Source organism: Camarhynchus parvulus, chromosome 6 (assembly GCF_901933205.1).
Source record: "Camarhynchus parvulus chromosome 6, STF_HiC, whole genome shotgun sequence".
NCBI lineage: Eukaryota > Metazoa > Chordata > Aves > Passeriformes > Thraupidae > Camarhynchus > Camarhynchus parvulus.
In genome coordinates, this window is record NC_044576.1 from 15,759,689 (window position 1) to 15,777,602 (window position 17,914).

Below are 17,914 nucleotides of genomic sequence, written 5' to 3' on the forward strand. Positions count from 1 at the left end.
GGCATTTCTACTTGCTCTGGAGCAAGTGTTGCCTGTGCCTGCCTTCCCTGAGAGGGATCATCCATCAGTTTCAGGGCAGATGCAGGGGAAGTGCTTTCAAAAGGAGTGCAAAAGCATGCCTTCAATGACACAGTGGTTCAGTTGTTCAGGGCTTTTCTGTGATAAACACAAGTCTTTACCGTGGCTTGGACAATGCCAGGAGTTCAGCAGGCATTTCCCAGTTCAGGAGGAAGTGATGGGTCTTGACCAAAAAAATGCCTGTTGGTTCCCTAAGGGAATTCACAGAGGGAAGAATGGAGCACAGTGCAGGCAGTGTGAATGGTAGTGAACACTGCAGCAGCCTGTTAACCCCAGAGTTTTATACTGGCCTTGAACTTCGCAGTGTGTTGTCTTCCTGCAAAGGAGTGTTCCTTTTCCTCTCCAAAATCCAGCTGCTTCACTTGGCAAACCAGTGCCATGTGGTTCTGGCTGGGAAAGCAGAAGGGAGGCAAGGGCTCTTTTAGCCTGCAGGCAAGTTCACTCTTACAGATCATTGAGTCTGTAAAATGTGTTTGCTAATGTTAATTACAAAGTCGTTAAGTTTATAGCTACCCTATGCACATTTCATTGGCCTTGGGCTTGGAAGCTGCCATGGGAGAGATTTCTAGCTGGATCTGCAGCTGTGTAAAATTGTGCAGGGGCTTTCAGTTTACACAACTCGACTCTTTCAAGACCCTCTTTCAATGAGGTAGCATGAGTGTGTGTTGGATGCTTCTGCTGCTGTACTGATTACTGAGTTCTGCTGACAGAAGGCCAGGAAGAGTGTCAAAACTGCAAGAATATGAGAGCAGTAATCTGACTTCTTACACTTTAGAGTTTGATATTACTACCCATTGCTCTATGGAAAATCTGTGTACATCATGTTGTCTTTCCTGGTTGTACTCTGTTGAGAATATTTTATCCCTAATGCCCAGTGTCACCTTCTAGGCCCCCATAACTGTGTTGCTCTAAATGCAGCTGCACTCAGTGGTCAGAAGTGCTATGTGGTCTTTATTGCTGAGGCAGGAGAACTTCTTTACAATCTAAGGCCTTAAAACGAAAGGCCTTGAGAGAATGCCTAGAGGGGTGACAGAGAAAGCATTTTAAAAGGCCTGGAGCCATACTTCATCTTCCTGCTCAGCTTAAGGTAGGGGAAGTGGGTGAGGAAAACAGACTGTGGTGTGGTGGTGATCCCTCCTCTGTGAAGAAGGGAAGGGCATTGCCATGGGGATGGAGAGGTTGGAAAGCTCTTGGGGAAAATGAGTGCCACCTGGCCAAGTGGTATGGCTTGGGCTTCCTGAGCTTTGGTGGGCACAGCTCTGTCGCTAAGGCTTGACCATACGGTTGGTGAGGAAGGCTCACAATACAGTCAGGTCAGAGCTGAAAGTTTTTTCTCTGTCAAAGCAGCTCTGTAAATAGTTGGCTGAGTATGAAAAGGAATGTATATAATTTGCACTGCAACACCAGCAGCCCTTGGGTCTGGTCTCCACTCTGTGCAGTTGTAGCTCATTAGCTGAATCAGTTGTACCAAGGAGCTGTGCTGGCACAGATCCTTGCTCTGACAGAGCAGCACCTCTGTGGGTTGGAACATTACACAGCTGGTGGGAGGATGTGCCCAGCTGTGCTAGGTTTTCTGGAGTGAGAAGTCTTCCCTGTCCTTCTTTTCTACTCACTGTTGGAGAGATGTCTTGTGAAAGCCTAAGTCCTTAGTGATTTTTAAATTGCTAGCTAATGAATTTTGAATGATTACTTATTTAAATGATTACCCATGCTAAATATTCCTTGACCTGCGTTCAGTGTGGCAACAAGGTTGTGCCAGGTGGATTTCAGACACAGGTCTGAGCTCACACCAGGTGTTTCAGTTTCACCAAATGATCAGCACTGTTGTGACAGTGGAGACTTCATTTGTGACTGTGCTGTGCACATGATGAGTGTATGTGGTTTGAAGACCCTAGGGGGTGAATTATTGCAAGGCAAATCTTTAAAGGATAACACATACAATAGAGGTATCTCTGCTGCAGAAAACCTTTAAGCTGCAAGTAGCTGGAAGCTAGGAGAGTGTTTCATGCTTGTCTTTTTCATCTGCTCTTCTGTGAACCAAAATAATCTTTATACATGTGTGTTCTTCAAATGGGCAACTCTCTTCGCTTTTAACGATAGCCAAGCAGTTAAGATGTCTTCATGTTTGACTTACTAATGATTATTTAAGAGAAGTGTAAATATAGAGAATTGAAAGGACTTAAATGCTTCTGGTAAAGGAAATGCTGTTTGCACTGTATGCTTGATTGTGTATATCAACAGCATTCCAATGTTTCCTGTTTTGCTATTTTTCTTAGCAATGGTAACAGTCCAAAAATATTTCAGATCAGATTGTAGGCAGGAAATCTTGTCTAACACAAGTCACCATTAAAAATGTATCAACTTTCTAGCTGAAGAAAACATGTCTGGTCTGCTTTTTCACCCAAAGAGGCAAATCTCATAATTTCCTAGGATTTAAAACCCAGCCACAAATTGCTTTCTTTGAGTACTCTTTCCTAAGTGGCACTGCCAGGTGCTTTGCTGTTTGACTTGTGAACAGAGTTGGAAAGGTCTGTCTTCTGCCTCGAAAGTGGATATTCAGCAGTGTTGCCAAAGATACCAAATTCCCACTGAAATTGTGTCCAGCAGCTCCTGCTCTTTTCTGAGCCTGTTTGTTCATTCATTTTTCTTTTTGTTTCAAGATAAATGTAATTACCAAGAAACCAAAGTAAAGGTTCCATTATTGTCTTCAGCAGTGTAAAATCAAGCTCAAGACAGTGTTTCAGTCAACTCAAGCCTACCTGGTTGCTGAACTGAGGAATTCACAGGGAGATTTTTGAGTCTCTCCATAGGAAAAATGAAGTTTGAATATTTTAGAAGAGCTATGCTTCTTTTTCCTGGTGATTTCATTTTTTCAAATTAGGGTGTGAACACCACTGCACTGATGTGTTAGGGTTGAGCTAAGCCTCTCCCAGCATTGCTCTCCATTAATGAGGGTAAGCAGCAAGATGTGTCCAACAAATTGGAGACAGCTATCAACTTTCTTTGGAAATGTAGTGTATTTTGAGTAAGATGCTTTCTCTGAAAAAGAGCATTTAAAGCAAAGAAGGTGCAGGAGAAACAGATACTCCTACCACAAAATTCACAGGATAGTCAAATGATCCAGGCATCGCCCATGTCAGTGGAAGTGCTCATGATAAATTTGACACGCAGCTCTGTTGTGGCTGCAGATGTACAAAAGCAGACAAATGTTCATTGCAGCACAGGTGAAAATTATTTCTATAACAAATGGCTCTTTGCCTCTGGCTGTAGTCACTAGATGGGTGGTGGAACTGTACAGCCCTGAGCTACTCAAAGGTAAAGTGTATATTTATATAAGGGTTTTTTCAACAAAAAAGGTGTTCCTGTAGTGAGTCTGTCCTTCCCTTTATGTCTGGAGGCAGTTTGAGGGTGGTAGAGGAGAATATTTTTTAAAAAAGGTTGCAGATATGTAATGTCCTGTTCTGCTTCTACTGTCATTTTTCTCAAGTTTCAAGCTGCTTTTCTGCTACTCTGCTGCCAGCTTATAATACATTAATGCACCTTTTTTGTTTGCAAAATAGTCTTTTAATTTGTTGAAAGTGCTGCCAAAGAGTGAAGCTATGTATTTGTTCTTTGAAAAGTGCTAGGATCAGGGAAATCAGGTCTGCCCCCAGGAACTGTTAAATGGATTGTCAGAAAGGATCATGTGTGGATTCTTATCAAGCAGAAGAGAGCACATGTGTCATGTCCTTTCATTTTGTGAGGTAGATTTGGTTGCAGTCTTGCTTGCTCCCTGTGTTCCCAGATCTGAGCTGTGGGGAATAGTTGCACAAAGCCACAATAGGCTTGGATTTCTGTTCTAGGAAGTTGGTGGAATCCGTTGACTCATTTAGGTTTGCTTTTTTGCTTCCCTGCCAAGAAGAGTTTTCCAGTTCTGTCATCTTACTAATAATTCCTTTGGCCCTGGGAAAAGCCAGCTGCTCAGTGTGCAGCTATATAAGGCCATGCAGGTTGCCTGGCCCTCTGTGGCTGCTCCCAACCTCTCCATGGCCACTGTGGTGCTTCCAGCCCTTGTGGATGCATGCCAGCAGCTTTTACTAACAACAAACACATTCAAAGTAATTTTGGCATATCAAGATTGTTATTTGTTGTGATTTTACAGCCTCTTTGGTGGGGCAGTAAGAGTTAACTCTGCAGCTGGCTAGTTAGAAGAGTGTGTCTGAGCAGTCAGGTGCATGTTAGCCTTTGTAGCTGTCATGAACCTGCTCCAGATACACAGAAGAAGCTACAGAAGTTAAATTGGAGTTGCCTTTTTGGTTTTAGTGGTTGTATAAAGACACCTGAAATGCAAGAGGGCATGGAGACGTGCATTTGGGGCCTCCTGTCTCCAGGAAGTTGTGACTGTCATTGCTGTTTGAGATGGCAGGAGGCTGTATGCAGCCTGAGTACAATTTTGCTTGCCAAACTGAATATGTCCATTAATGGATGTTTGTTAAAAGTGACTACTCATGCTTAAAGCAGGCCTGCATTTGACAGCTGTTGCAGCTAAAAGGCTGGTTAAAAGGTACCTTCCTGGTAGCCTGACAACTCTTGTAGTTAGTTTCTAATCTTTATTAAAATGCCTGTCGAAAACTGGTGAGAGGATTGTGAAAGATAAATTCTTTAGGTCTTTCCTCATTTTTCAGCTAAAGAATTTTGTGCTAGACAAGAAACTTTTCAGTCTTTTGGGGTTTATTTGCTACTTGGTATCTTAGTTGTGTACATCCCAGTGTTTGAAATGAGATGTGAATGCATGTAGATGTGCCTTTCTTCCGCACAGTTCCTGGCACAAATAATTAGACCCTCATTTTCCAGCTCTTCTCCCTTGAAGCTATGGCCCAGCTTTGCACGCAAAGCACTGATAGCAAAATCCAGGCTCTTGTAATGTTTACATTACATCATGTTCAAGACAAGCTGCTTGAAAAATGTTGTTTCATAAATACCTCTCCATATTCCTGCCTTGACTTGCATGTGGTTTCCTTCCTTCTTTTTCCTACCAGTACCTGTGCACCCAAAGTAGCATCAGAGAAATTTCTTTCTAATCTTGGGTTTTGGTTTCTGCCTGGATGAAACAGGAGATGCATAGCTCATTCCCTGGCCCTATCTAAGTTACTCTCTATCCTGTAGTAAGGAAGCAACATGGAAATGTGAACTGCAAGAATGTCAGAGTTTGTATATAGATGTGCCTGCAGTTAATTTTCCTGACCCACATTCTCAGGCTTGTTTGTGTCATGTTTTTGTCTCCTTCATTGTTTTGAGTGTTGCTCTCTGATGGAGTCTCATTTGAAAGAATATGCATTAGAAACCATATCATAAAATGAATATTCATGCATTTATCAGGAGTTTCTGAGATCTGATAAGGATGCCAAAGCCCCTGGCTTTCACCAGACAGGGTGGGATTCCCCAGCAGGCTGTTGGACAGAAAGATCTCCAGATAGCCACTACTACCAAGACCAGCCTGGTGTGAAGTGAAGGTGCTGTTACCAAGGCTGGGTTTAGCTGTCTACCCTGACACCTGCTCCCTCCTTATATAGCTAAGATATGGAACCATATGGATAAGATGCAAACACAGTGAGTCTAATCTGCCCTGCTGTCTGTGCCTGGTGCCCACAGTTCCCAACACTGCAGAAAGTAAGCCCTGGGCCAGTAATGGGACAGAAGGTGAACCTTTAGGTGGTGTTTTTCTTCCTCCTGCCACACTTCAGTAGAATTACAGGCATTGACACAAGAAGAGCCAGGAAACCCTTCCCAAGAGCTGGGACCATCGTGGTTCTACCTAAGACCCACAGACTGTGGGCTCCACAGGTGGGATGGGGCACATGCCTTGAAAGATCTGCTGGGTAAAGCCAGGGAGAGCAAAGCTGTGTCCTTTTTCTGCTTCACTGGGGCCATAAATGGGCTGCTGAGAGTGGCTGAAGGGCTCTTCCGCAGCTGTTGTGAATACAAAGGGCAGCTTTATCTTCCCTGCCTCAGAGGGACAGATGCATGGCCTATTTAACATTTCTGTTTGGATAACCTCTAGACTGGATTGAAAGTAAAGCTTGGAGTGACCTTACTGCTTCCATTTATATCCAGAGACAGAGCAGGATGGCAGCAGTCTGGGGACCAAACTTGAGTTATTTGCCTTGCTTATAAATAAAGAAGAAAAATTTGGTCAAAGCCCCCATGGGCTGCAGTAGTTGGCCATAATTGCCTCCCCTCTTCTGGAGACCAAAGTGCTGTGTGATCAGCACCTCAAATGCATTGAGGGCCAGTGGGATGAAAACAAGTGCCTGGGGGGAAGTTTCTGTTCTGTACTCATACACTGGCCTGCCCTAGGCTTAAATTTTGTGTGAATAAAGCCTTCTCATACTTCTGAAAGCTTATAATAAACTGCTATGAAAGAAAATGCTACCTCAAAAGTTCTTGAATCACTGCTGTGAGAACTGGCACAGGGATGCCTCATGCTGGAAATCAGCAGAAGTGTTTAATGCTCTCTGAGCTGCTCCTTCATCTCCAGCCAATGTCCCTTTGCTTATGGCCTGGCTGGCTGGGTGTCTCATTTCCCTACATTTTGCTGTGTCCCCTGTTTTTCCAGAGGAGATGGAACTTGGTCACACATGATCTCCAAACACTTCCAAGGAATAAGGCTTTGTATTGGCCATCAGGCTGCTTCCCTATGTGCAAACAGTGTTCAGGCATGGAAAATACAGCTATCCTGGAAATGGGTGTGATTTTGTGAGGCTTGATAGCCATAATCTGGGTGAAATTGCTGGTTCCTCAGGCACCTTAAAGCATGGGTGTCCAGAAGCAAGGAGAGAATGGTTGTTTTGTATTCACCTGAGACATGTTGGACACCCAGTAACAGCAGCTGTTGTGACAAGATGATGATAGATTGGTGTGGATCTGATACCATGCAGCTGTTAGTCATACTTCTTTGTGTGTGCCCCAGCTTGCCAGACAGCAGCATTTGAGTGGCATGGGTTGTCAGGTATCAGCTGGGCTTGCAGGATGCAATAACCAAGAGTCAAAGGTTTGCTGTTCCTGAATACCTATAAAGGATATCAGGTGTGACCTGTGTGTTTGTACTTTTCCTGTGAAAGGAGGTACAGCACAACAGCCTTCATTCAGGTTTCTTCTGTGTAAAGTCCACTGTGCAATAAAGGGAATAGCAGGTCAATAAAACTATTCTTCTTTCCTGACTGAGAATGCTGCCTCCCATCTCCTCCCACTGAGCCACCCTCTAGGTGCAAATATTGAAATACTATTTATGCAGCAAATGTCTGGGATGTATATGTGCATCTCAGCTAAGTTTGGGCTGTTTAAAAAACACTGTGACGTTGCAGGGATTTTAGAGGTATGGTGCACACCAGACTGAATATATTGTGGGTAGCTCTATACCCTGTTTCTCCATCCTTGTCAGCCTTTTCTTTTTCTAGTCTCTTCCTCCCTTCTTTAACTGAAAAATCTTTCCACTTATCCAGTTAATTTGCAATGGAAGCATCCCTGTTTTGCTAACTAAGTACTTAAATTATAGCTAGTCCTTGACCTACAAATACCTAGGAAGTACATCTACTTCCAGTTCCAGATTCCAGAAAGGGCTTCTGTCAACAGGACAGAACATGGTTTTCAGACCTCATCCTGAGAGTTTATCAGCCATCTGGTTGCTGCATGATGCAATGTTTAGCATTGAACAGCAGTCACTCATTCCCTACTATTCAAATGTTTGGGAAAAGTGGCACTGTTGAATCTATCTGAGACGCTAACTACTGTCTTTACTTCTGAGAAATGTTTCCAACAACATATTTCAAGCAAATCCAAGCACTCCACTTCTTCCTCACCACTTGTTTGTCGTTCTTTGGCACATAGCAAAATTCCACAATGATGATGGTAAAAGCAGTTGGTTTTAGTTGTAGATCTTGACTTGTATTTCAGACTACTGTGAGTAATTGGGTCAGACCACAGACCAGAAAAGGTTATGTAGACTTTCTCTGTCACACAAGGTCGTCTCAGTTCTTAGTCCCATTGTAGGCGGGGATTTTATTTTTTTTCATCATTCCACAAGGCTTCTGTTTGTTCAACATGGATACCACTATAAATAAGAAGAAAATTCGGGAGACCCAAATGAGAAAATATTTCTAGCTTATCTCCAAGGCAGTCCAACCTCAAGAACAAAATGTTCTTTATATAGTAAATACAGACAAGAATCATTCCTCTTCCTGGCTACCCATAAAAGCTGAAGCACATAGCAATCTGAATTGTCCCACTTAATTAAGGCATCTGCAGGATGTCTCCAGCTTCTGTTTTTGGGTAACCCCCAGCTTGACAGCCTGGGTGGGAGCCCATGCCTGATGTGTTGTCTGTGGAGTCACAGAGAGTAAGCCAGCACAGTCACTACTGAGATCTTGTCTTGCTCGAAGGACCTCACATATCTAAGCCACCTACATTGTGTACCTAAAATGAGGCTGTCTGGATTCCTCCTGATGTGGGCTGTGCTATATATGAGAGATTGTGGAAATGTTTGAGAAATTGATGAACTTTGAGTCTTTTAATAACAATTATGGTTCTCACTGATGAAAACAGATTAATTATTCAAAATTTATGTGTTGCAGAACGGAGGCAAAAGTCTGGTCACCACTTGTAAGTGAGGAGGGAAAGACACATCCCTATAAGATGAATCTGGCCTCTGAGCCACAGGTAAGTCCTGGAATAACTGCTCTCGTTCCCTCCTTCTGGGCCTGATCCTCCAAGAAGCTTAGCGTATGCCACTCTGTTAATCATGCTGGGAGTAGCATCATGCTCCATACTACCAGAGGTCATGTGGCCCTTGGAGGCCTTGAGAGTTGGACTCCCTCCCTCATGGTGAGAAGCCTGCTGCTGTGGAGAGCTGATTGGGTGCCATGCCTGAGGTAACCTGCTTGGGTCAGAGGCGTCTCCTGCCAGCTGCATGCTCACACCTACCACAGAGCACAGAAGGCACTGTAGAGGTTTGGCTCAGTAAATCATTGCTGCTCTACTAAGCCAGTTGGTTGTCATAGATAGAAAAGACTTAAGGGGTGAGGAATATTATTGACTCGGGGTTTTCTCTTTGTTTGGTTTGGATTTTTTTTTCTCTTACTCAGTAAGCTCTTAGCAGTCTAGCTGTGGAGAAGGTGGAAGAGAAATATATTAGCATCTTAGATCTCTATCTCTGTGGCAGATCATGCAGCCTCTGTTTAGGAAGTTGGTTTTGTAACCTGTTGACAGCCTTGCTTCATTGGCCTGCTGCCTCTGTCAAGTAAATGTAGAAATAACAGCAACCTGTGCAGGGGCACTGCCTGGGCTAGATTTAGAGGATTACACTGCAAAAAAAAACCAAAATAACTACACTAAAGTCAGTGGCAATTCCTCTGGATTTTCAGTGGGGCAGTGACATGGCCCCAGTGGATTCTGGCCCAAGCACACATCCCACGTGAGTCTTTCTAGCAAAATAAGTAGATTATAAAACTAGTTTGACTCTGCAATTAATTAAGCACTAACATGGCTGTTTTGGTTGGAAAGGACCTGAGACTAAAGCAGCACATGTGCAGCAACACCATGCCCAGGCCTTGGCCTGGAATCTGTCCATGTTCTCCTTCACATCAGGCTTCTCTGTGTTGCTTGGCCCAAGGAATCAGTGTGGCATTCTCCAGGTATTTATAACTCTGCCAAGGCACAGTGTGAGACTGAGCCATTTGAGCTGGGGCCATGTGGTGACACCTGTCTGTGACACTGTTGAGCTGAGGTGTGGTCTGTGCCTTCTGCTGCCCAGATTTTGGAAAGGCTCTGCTTCAGCCTTGGGGGCTATCTCTTGCCAAAGGAGTGGTGCAGAGTCTGCACTGAGGCTTTGCTGCTGTGATGCAGAGAGCTGTCATTTAATTCAGCAGGAGACTCAGTCCTAGAGACCAATTTCCCAATGTAGCCATTAGCAAGAATTCAGCTAAATGCCATAAAATCAAGCACACAGCACAATACATGCCCTAGGTGGGATTTTAAAGTAGCTTACTAATTGTAGTTAACTGCAGCAAGAAACCTGCTACTGAACTCCCCTGTCACTCACTGCCCCACCACATTTCCCCCCCTGCCCCCCAGTACAGCCTGGATAGATGGTCAGGATTTAGCAGTAATGCTAGTGGTGGAAGGCATTCCATCCTAAGTCTTAGATCTGGTTCTGGCTCTGGCCACTGGATAGATATCCTGATACTGCTAGTTTGTAAGTATAGTACAACTGAATTTATTGGTAATAACCTGTAACTCACTTGAGCAGGAGAATTTGATGCACAACTGAGTGGAGAAATTTGTGTTACAGAGCTTATCTCTGAGCAGTGACCATTGTCTTAATCTTGTACTAAGAATCAATGGTTGCCTGAAAATTAGGCTTTGACCCCTTTGATGGCTGATGCTAGAAGAATTATTTCCTGATGTGAAAGGAACATTTAAACTCACATAAGTCTTGTATTTTCTTATTCCCTTCCTTTAAATTAAAGCAGATTAAATAATTTGCAGTTGTGTATGTGAGTGGGGCTTGCTGCTGTTCAGAGCACTGGGCTTAACTTTAAAGGGCTTTGCTTGCTGCATACTGAGACAGGAACTCAGCAGTGTGAGGGGAGATGCATCATGTCTCCAAACCACAAGCTCCTATTTACTCTCAAAGCATAACAGTGTCTGAACATTCTAAACTGCTATGCCAAAGTGTCAGGAATACCATCAAGTTGTAAGGTTGTGGGGTTTGTTGTTTGGTGGATTGTTTGGGAGTTTTTTCCCATTTGCTTTTTCAGAACCTGACTATAGCAAGTGAGATTTGTAGTGAGGTGTTTCTGCTTGGAGTGTGAATTCAGAAGAGCATGCCAATTCCTGCCACAGCATGTGGCAAGTGTTGGCCAAGTCGTTCGGGGGCTGTGTCTTTGCAGCATCATCAGGGGTTTTGGCCAGGCCTGCTGCAAATCATCAGTAGCAGAGTGCAGAAAATGCTATGTGTGTGTATACCAACACGGCAAACTGCTATGACTTTTACCACAAAGATGCTGATATCATTTTTCCAGCATGACTGGTTGAAGCTGTGAGTAGAGCTGAATCTTTGAAGGCAAAACTGAGCTGTTCAGGTTTTTTTTCTAACTTGCTGGCCAGTGAAAACAGTATATTTGCTTTTCTTGGCAACAGTCTAGTGCCGAACACTTATTAATTCACTTACCAAAGAAAATAGGACTTGCTGAGTCCAAGTGGTTTGTTTAAATCCTGGTCCAGGGTCCTCTGACAATGGTTCTCATTGGCTTTGCACATAGCCCTTTGAACACAGACAAAAAATCATACATGTGAGTAGCCTTACTTCAGGCTCAAAAAAAAAAAGTCTTTAAAACTCTTGCTGTAGAAATTGATTTATTCAGATATATTACCATCTTTCTTAGAATTAGTTTGTTAGATGTTGCCTCTCCTACTTTTGGTATCTTGGAAGTTTTTCATGCTTGTCCACCTTCTTTTTGTCTTCATATTTACTGATGTAGCTGCTAAATCTTTGCAAAAAATCTTGCAAAAGAACCTAATTTTCAGTTTGTCTCAGGAACCAGTCCTTAAGAGCTTGTCTATGACTAGCTACGTATTTTAAGATCCCTGCTTATACATTTTTTACCCCGTTTGAAATGGACTATTTGTTTACTGCTGTAATCCTTTTGGAGGCTGATATTTGGTGACATGCTGCATCATGCCTGTGGAAGTGTTTTTCCTTACTTGGAATGTACATTCAAGATACTTTTATTTGCCTTTAGAAAATAAAAAGCCATTCTGCAACCTACCATGCATTCCCCAAAGTCCTGAGTCCAAAGACTGACTTCATTGTCTAAGCTGATCTTTGCCCGTGAAAGAGCTACAGTCTTATTATTATTTCCTTGCCATTATCCTTATCCTTCTAAATTAATTTAAACTGAGGCAAGAGTGATGACAAAATTGCATTTCATCAAAAGGGGCGGCAGCTTGTTGGTGTTGATAGCTCAGCAGCTGACCTAGCTTTGTTTTGGTGCTCATGGCAACACCAGAGGAAGGAAATGACAGTCTTCTTAGCATATTTACTCAGTTAGTTCACTTGCACTTCTAACCCAGATCCTAAGGCTGATAGCTCAGTGGCATTTTCCCATCAAGGTCTTTTCCTCACAACAGTGGGAAAGACTAAAATAACATGTCTGTCTCTCCCTTCTGCTTAATGTCTCTTGAGAAAAGTGGTCACAGCAAGAAAGAACAAGTTATGTGATGGCTACGGTAATTTTAATGCTTATGATACTGACCAGAGACCAGCAGAACTTGAAGTCAGCCACGCCCTCTGGTGATCGTGGGCCACACAGGGCCTATGGGGCCCAATTGTACCCAAGGGGCTGAATTGCCTCTTGGTAAAATAAACAATACAATTCTGTATCCTCTAACTGTGCTAAGTCTTGTCAGACCTGGGGTCTGTTTTGGTTTTTTGTTTGTTTGGGTATTTTTATTTTGTATTGGGGTTTTTTTTGTAAGACACAGATGCCAGTGGGGTCCAGGTCTCTGTTTTTGCTGAGTGAGCTAATATAGAGAAAGATCTGAGAGGGTCCAGCTTCAAGGACAGTCAATACCCAGACTGCCTTCAAAAACTTATCCAGCTCCCTGCAGACTATATATTCCCTTTGCAATAAGGGACAAGTATTAACATCAGACCTTGGGAATACCAGAGAAAACTCTTGGTTTGAGATGGATATTTCAGCTCTTCTTAATCACAAAAAGTAAGGGTTTTCAAATATAAGGACTTTTTTTTTTTTAATAGAAATAACCTTCAGACAGAGGTTAGCAGCTGGAGGAGCTCTGAGGGTGAATCAGGGTATTTTTAGGATGGTGGAAATAGACAGCCACTTCTGTCTTCCCAAAACTTCTTAAAAATGTCTGTCCTGTGTTCATCCTTGTTCTTACAGAGTGATGTCATTGTTTCCATCTTGTGTATTTTATTTCCTTGGATACGAAGCAGGCGGGGGCTATAGAAACTGGGTGTGTGGCTGGCCTGGCCTTTGATAAGGCTGTGCATGTGTGGGCAATGCATGAAGCAAGAGGTATATAAAGTAACAATACTGGGACTGGGAACTGCGCTGGCATATTGCGACCTGCTGGTTTTGGTTAAAAGGCATTACTGCATGGGTGTGGAATGTGTCAGGGACATGGAGGGAGAGGATGTGGGAAGCTAGTCTTATTGTTTTACCCCCCTACAATAACAAAACCCCAAACCCTTCCTAATTTTTAATCAGATTTCAAAGCATTGCAAAAAATCCTTCCATAGCTGAAAAACCCCAAACAATAATAGAGGGAGAGGTGAAAGTAAAGGCACTTCTTTATACTTGTGATCACAGCTGATGAAACATAGCATGGGGTGGAGTTTGCCATGAAGATGTCCTCTCCTGAGCTGTTGCTGTGTGTTTGGCACAAGCAGCCTGCCCCTAGACACACCAGCTGGTCACGAGTGTGGCCTTTGCTCCCTGGGTGGCTTTGCAAGGACGAGGATGAAGCTGGGGGTTTGCCTGCTGGTCTCTGCTCTCCTTCACTACCCACAGCACCAGAGTGCTCTCACACTCTGAGGTTTGGTCAGGGGCCCGTTTTCTTAGAGCTGAGTAAACATTTGTACTGAGAAATGTTTCATCTTGTTTCCTCTTGGCGTGGCTCTCGAGGTGTGCAATCCAACATTGCCTGCCCTGAGCTTCTGGGCTCTGACTTGGAATGCAAAAACATCCCACGTTTCTGAGGCCCTGTGAGGCAGCACGTTTTGCTGGTTCACTTGGCTGCTCCAGGCACCTGTGGGGGCTATTGCTTTTCCCTGCAACTGCAGTGTCTGGGTGCTGATTTTTATTATTTTTATGTTTTTCTTTAGTTTGTGACATGAGGTGAGAGTGAATCCCCTGACTCCAAGAGCTGGCCAGTCTGTAAATCACTACTGCACACCTGAAAGTGGTGTTTGGCTTCAAGCAGCCCTTTGCTCCATGTTTGACCTCTCTTTCCACCAGAGACTGCAGAGAGGTGGCCTGGGAAGGGGCAGGGGCAGGCAGGGGAGTGAGGGTGCTGTAGGTGGGTGGCAGCTGGCATTGGCCAGCACCTGTGAGGGCCCAGCCCAGCTGAATGCCTTCAGCCGTGCTGTGGGGAGAGGAGAACCCCACTTAACAGGGAGAGGCTACTTGACCCCGCACATCTTGGTTTAGTTTATTCAGTGAGTACAAAATGCCTCCAGATTTTTCCTGTTTCTGGTGGTGGTGACGTCCATACAGACCCTGCACAGGATGGCCTTGGCCACGTCACCGCAGGGTGGAAGGGACCCAAGAGCCCACCCTCAGCCCAGTCTGCTCCCAACCTGCTCAAGGGCATGAGGCCATGAAGGTGTCCAGATGGCTTTATGCCACTGGATGGGTCCCAGCTCAGCTGATAGAGGTAGCTCATCCTGGGCTGTCTGTCTGTCTGCTTCGCTGACAGCTGGGAATTTCCCTGAAGCTGCATGCCCCCATTCCCAATGGTGGAAATGGGTCCAGTGGTGGAAGTGTAGGTGAGGAGGAAGCAAACTCCCATGCTAAGCTGCTGGCTGGTTGCAGGCACAGCAGTGACAGCTGATGTAGCTGTGGGGATTTCACAGCCTGCACGTCAGTGTCACTGAGGATGGCCTCATATGAGAGGGAGGAAGGGGCCATTGTTTTCCCTGATAATTCCCCATGACGCAGCCTGCAGCTGGTGCAGTAGGAAAAGCTGATCTGCTTCCTGCCCTGGCACAGGGATGCTTTCCCCATCCTCACAGCCTGGCACCTTTGCTGGCAGCTCACTGCTGGCAGGCTGTGGTGGTGGCAGTGGGACCCCCTTAGCACCCAGCTGGAATGGCTGTGTTGCAGTGTCTGCAGTGCACAGCTGTGTTCCATCTGCCCCAGATGACCACCCTGTTAGGGGCAGCACCCAGATGAGCTTTCTGGGTGCTGCCACTAACAGCCAGCACCCAGAAAGCTCATCTGGCAGAAGATGTGCATGTCTGACCTGAAGCTACAAATGTTGTTTGTCCTTGGAATTGAAAAATAACTTTTTTCTGTGAGATGGGGACATTTGCAGCGGGAGCACATGGGGTTGTGCTCCAAAGCCATTTTGAGCTTGTTCTTATGGGCAGATAGCTTTAGATAGGGAGGAGGCTGTTGAAGGAATTGCTTCAATTTCAAAGTGAAGTGAGAGTTAAGAAGAAGCTGGTAGAGAAGTCCATGCAGTTGCTAATCTAGTTTAGCTTGGTCTAGTCACTCTGCTGGGCCCTCTGGAAACAACCCCTGCAAAGGAAGGAGGAGAGCAAGGCTGATGTCTGTGCAGACAAAGCAATTTCACTACCATGGTATCAGTTTATAGTGGTAAAATAATGCCCTTGAATATCCTACCTGGTAGCTTGGGAGCTTCCATACTCCAGCTTCAGACCAAAATAACCACTGCTGGTATCCCTGCTCGCTGCTGACAGAGCGGTGTAAGGGGACTGAGGTAGTGCCACAGCTTGCAGGGAGAGTGAAGCAAGTGCTTCCAGTTCTGCCTGCAGGTGCCAACAGAAGGTGTCTCTAAAGGGATCTAACATTAATCACAGTCCTCTGTACTACTCTTAAAGAAAGAGCAGGTCATGTCCTGACTGGATAAAATCATGTCCTTTTAGGTGACTGCCAGTTCTTCCTCTGCAAACTGACCATTGCTTACTGCTCTTGCAGTCTGTGCTCCAGCCAGGGATGCTGTTTAATGCTACTTGTCCCCTTTTTCTTGTGTTGGTCCTGGGATTGCCACAGCCTTAGAGATGCTGCAAACCCTAGGCATCTCAAATGCACAAACTGGGTGCTGTCCCCACACATATGCACAGTGTAGCTGGGTTTTTGGACTAATGTTTTCCACTTGCCTGCTGGTGGACAGGTTTTTGGGAGTGTCACTTATCTGACTTTTTTTCCAGTAGTAAGTGAGAGACTGTCACATAAATATGACTCCAGGAGCTGGGGCTTTAACAAAACTGCTGCACAGCACAAGCCCTATGTTGGCCGTTCTGGAAAATCCCTAGATAAATATATTTGACAGTGAGAACACATTATCTTTTGATCTTGGGATCATGAAGGCACTTGTTCTTTGCAAATTCCTTCCACAGCTTGAGCAGAAAGAACAGCATGGTGTAACAGGAAGTGCTGGAGAATTTGGATTATCCAAGTGCACTTTTTAATGATACTGCTCTTGTAATACTTGTCTGTATACTCTTAAGTTGTTCACCTTCTCTGCTGTTCTCCACATGGGATTTTTCCAATCTTCAGACACCAGGTTCTGCACCAATTTCTCTGTTTAACTGTTAAATGCCCTTTTAGCCAGTGACCTCTATACACCTGAGAGCTCCTGGAGCTGTCCCAGCACTTTTGAAAGCTTAACTTATGGTCTTGGTGTTACTACACAGCAGAAAACCTACCTGGTGTCCAAAAGCAGGATAAAAGCTTCTATGTGGGTTCTGTGCCAGAGTGTGTGTTGCAGTTCTTGGAGTCAAGGCACTAATGTGATGTCAGTCTCCCTGCTCCGTGTAGCTGCCTTGTTCTTCCTGCCTCAACACCTGCAGGAAGATAAGGATCCTTGAGGCCTCCATCACTGGCAAACTCAGCTTGGCTTGGCTGACACATTCAAAGAGTCAATATGCCCATGTGCCTGTTGGGTATGTAATTGAGACACCTTACTTTCTTAGGAAACCAGAGTTTAAAAAAAACCCAACCAAACTGTAAATTACTTTCCTTCATTCTTGATTAATGCTTAAATGTTTCCTCAACACATCTTGTGACATGATTTCAGTGTGGAGTCTATTTGACCTAAGAATATAACCCCCCTTAGCCTAAACCTTCTCTCTTGGTCTTCCATGAAACCAAGTATTTATGTGCACATCTGTAACCATCTCCCACTCATGGCCTCTGAATGGTGGGCTACCATGTGTGTTTAGTGCTGATATAACTGTTCCCCATGGTTTGATGTATGGGTTAAAGTAATTTTTTTTTGCTAAAATCCACATTTTTGCCAAGGGAAGGACTATTTTCATAAGTCCTGTTATGTGGTTTGAATGAGATTACAACAAAGGGAGATTAGCTAGTTACTCCAGGGTCATTTTCCCTTTGCTGTGTGGGAAAGTTTAATGGCTAACATCCATACATATTGCCAGAAAGCTGTGGGAGAGGAGCCTTGTCACTCCACACCTGAACATCTTGAGCTACCCTGCTGATTTCCAATGGCTTGTAACTCATGAGGGCTTTTGGATCCAAGCCGCTCTTCTCTGAGGGATTCTGTGCTCTGCTTGATGCCATAAATAGCATTCGAATGCCATGAAGTGAGATGACTCCCATCTGTCAGTCTGGGAAGGCCAGCCAGCTGCCTAAGGAAGTCTGGAGACAAAAAAGTGATTTAAAGAAAAATCTGTAGGGGGATTTAAGTGATACTTTTTGTCTAATGAGTGTTTATCTTGTAACTGTATCTCTATCAAACAAGCACTGTGAGATGTTCACAGCGCAGTCAAAGCTCACGTCATTGCTGTAGAAGTCAGGGCCTGTTTAGAGTGGGAGTGGGAACTAGTTGGGTTAGAGCTGGGACCCAGCAGGCTGAGAAGTGCCCCCTTTCATCCTGTGCCATTGGCTGTTAGCCCTGTATTGAAGCCATGCCCAATCTCTATGGCTGGCTGAAACATTTCAAAAATCGTGTTTTGGTGCCTTCTCTTAGCCCTCAATATCTCAGCCCCCTCTGTGGCTGTTAGTCCTTTCTCATGCCTGCTCTAGTGAGGCCAAATTATACTTTCTTCTTGCTTTTGTCAAGCATCTTC

At 44.5% G+C, this 17,914-nt stretch overlaps 1 protein-coding gene across 1 annotated transcript in view; it reads left to right on the top strand.

Annotated features, from left to right (window-relative positions):
* Window positions 1-17,914, top strand: part of PDLIM1 (PDZ and LIM domain 1) — a 42,872-nt gene that overhangs the window by 12,150 nt on the left and 12,808 nt on the right. Inside the window, exon 3 of the mRNA XM_030951674.1 lies at window positions 8,688-8,772. Coding sequence (XP_030807534.1) covers window positions 8,688-8,772 — 85 coding nt within the window. The remainder of the gene's footprint in view (window positions 1-8,687; window positions 8,773-17,914) is intronic.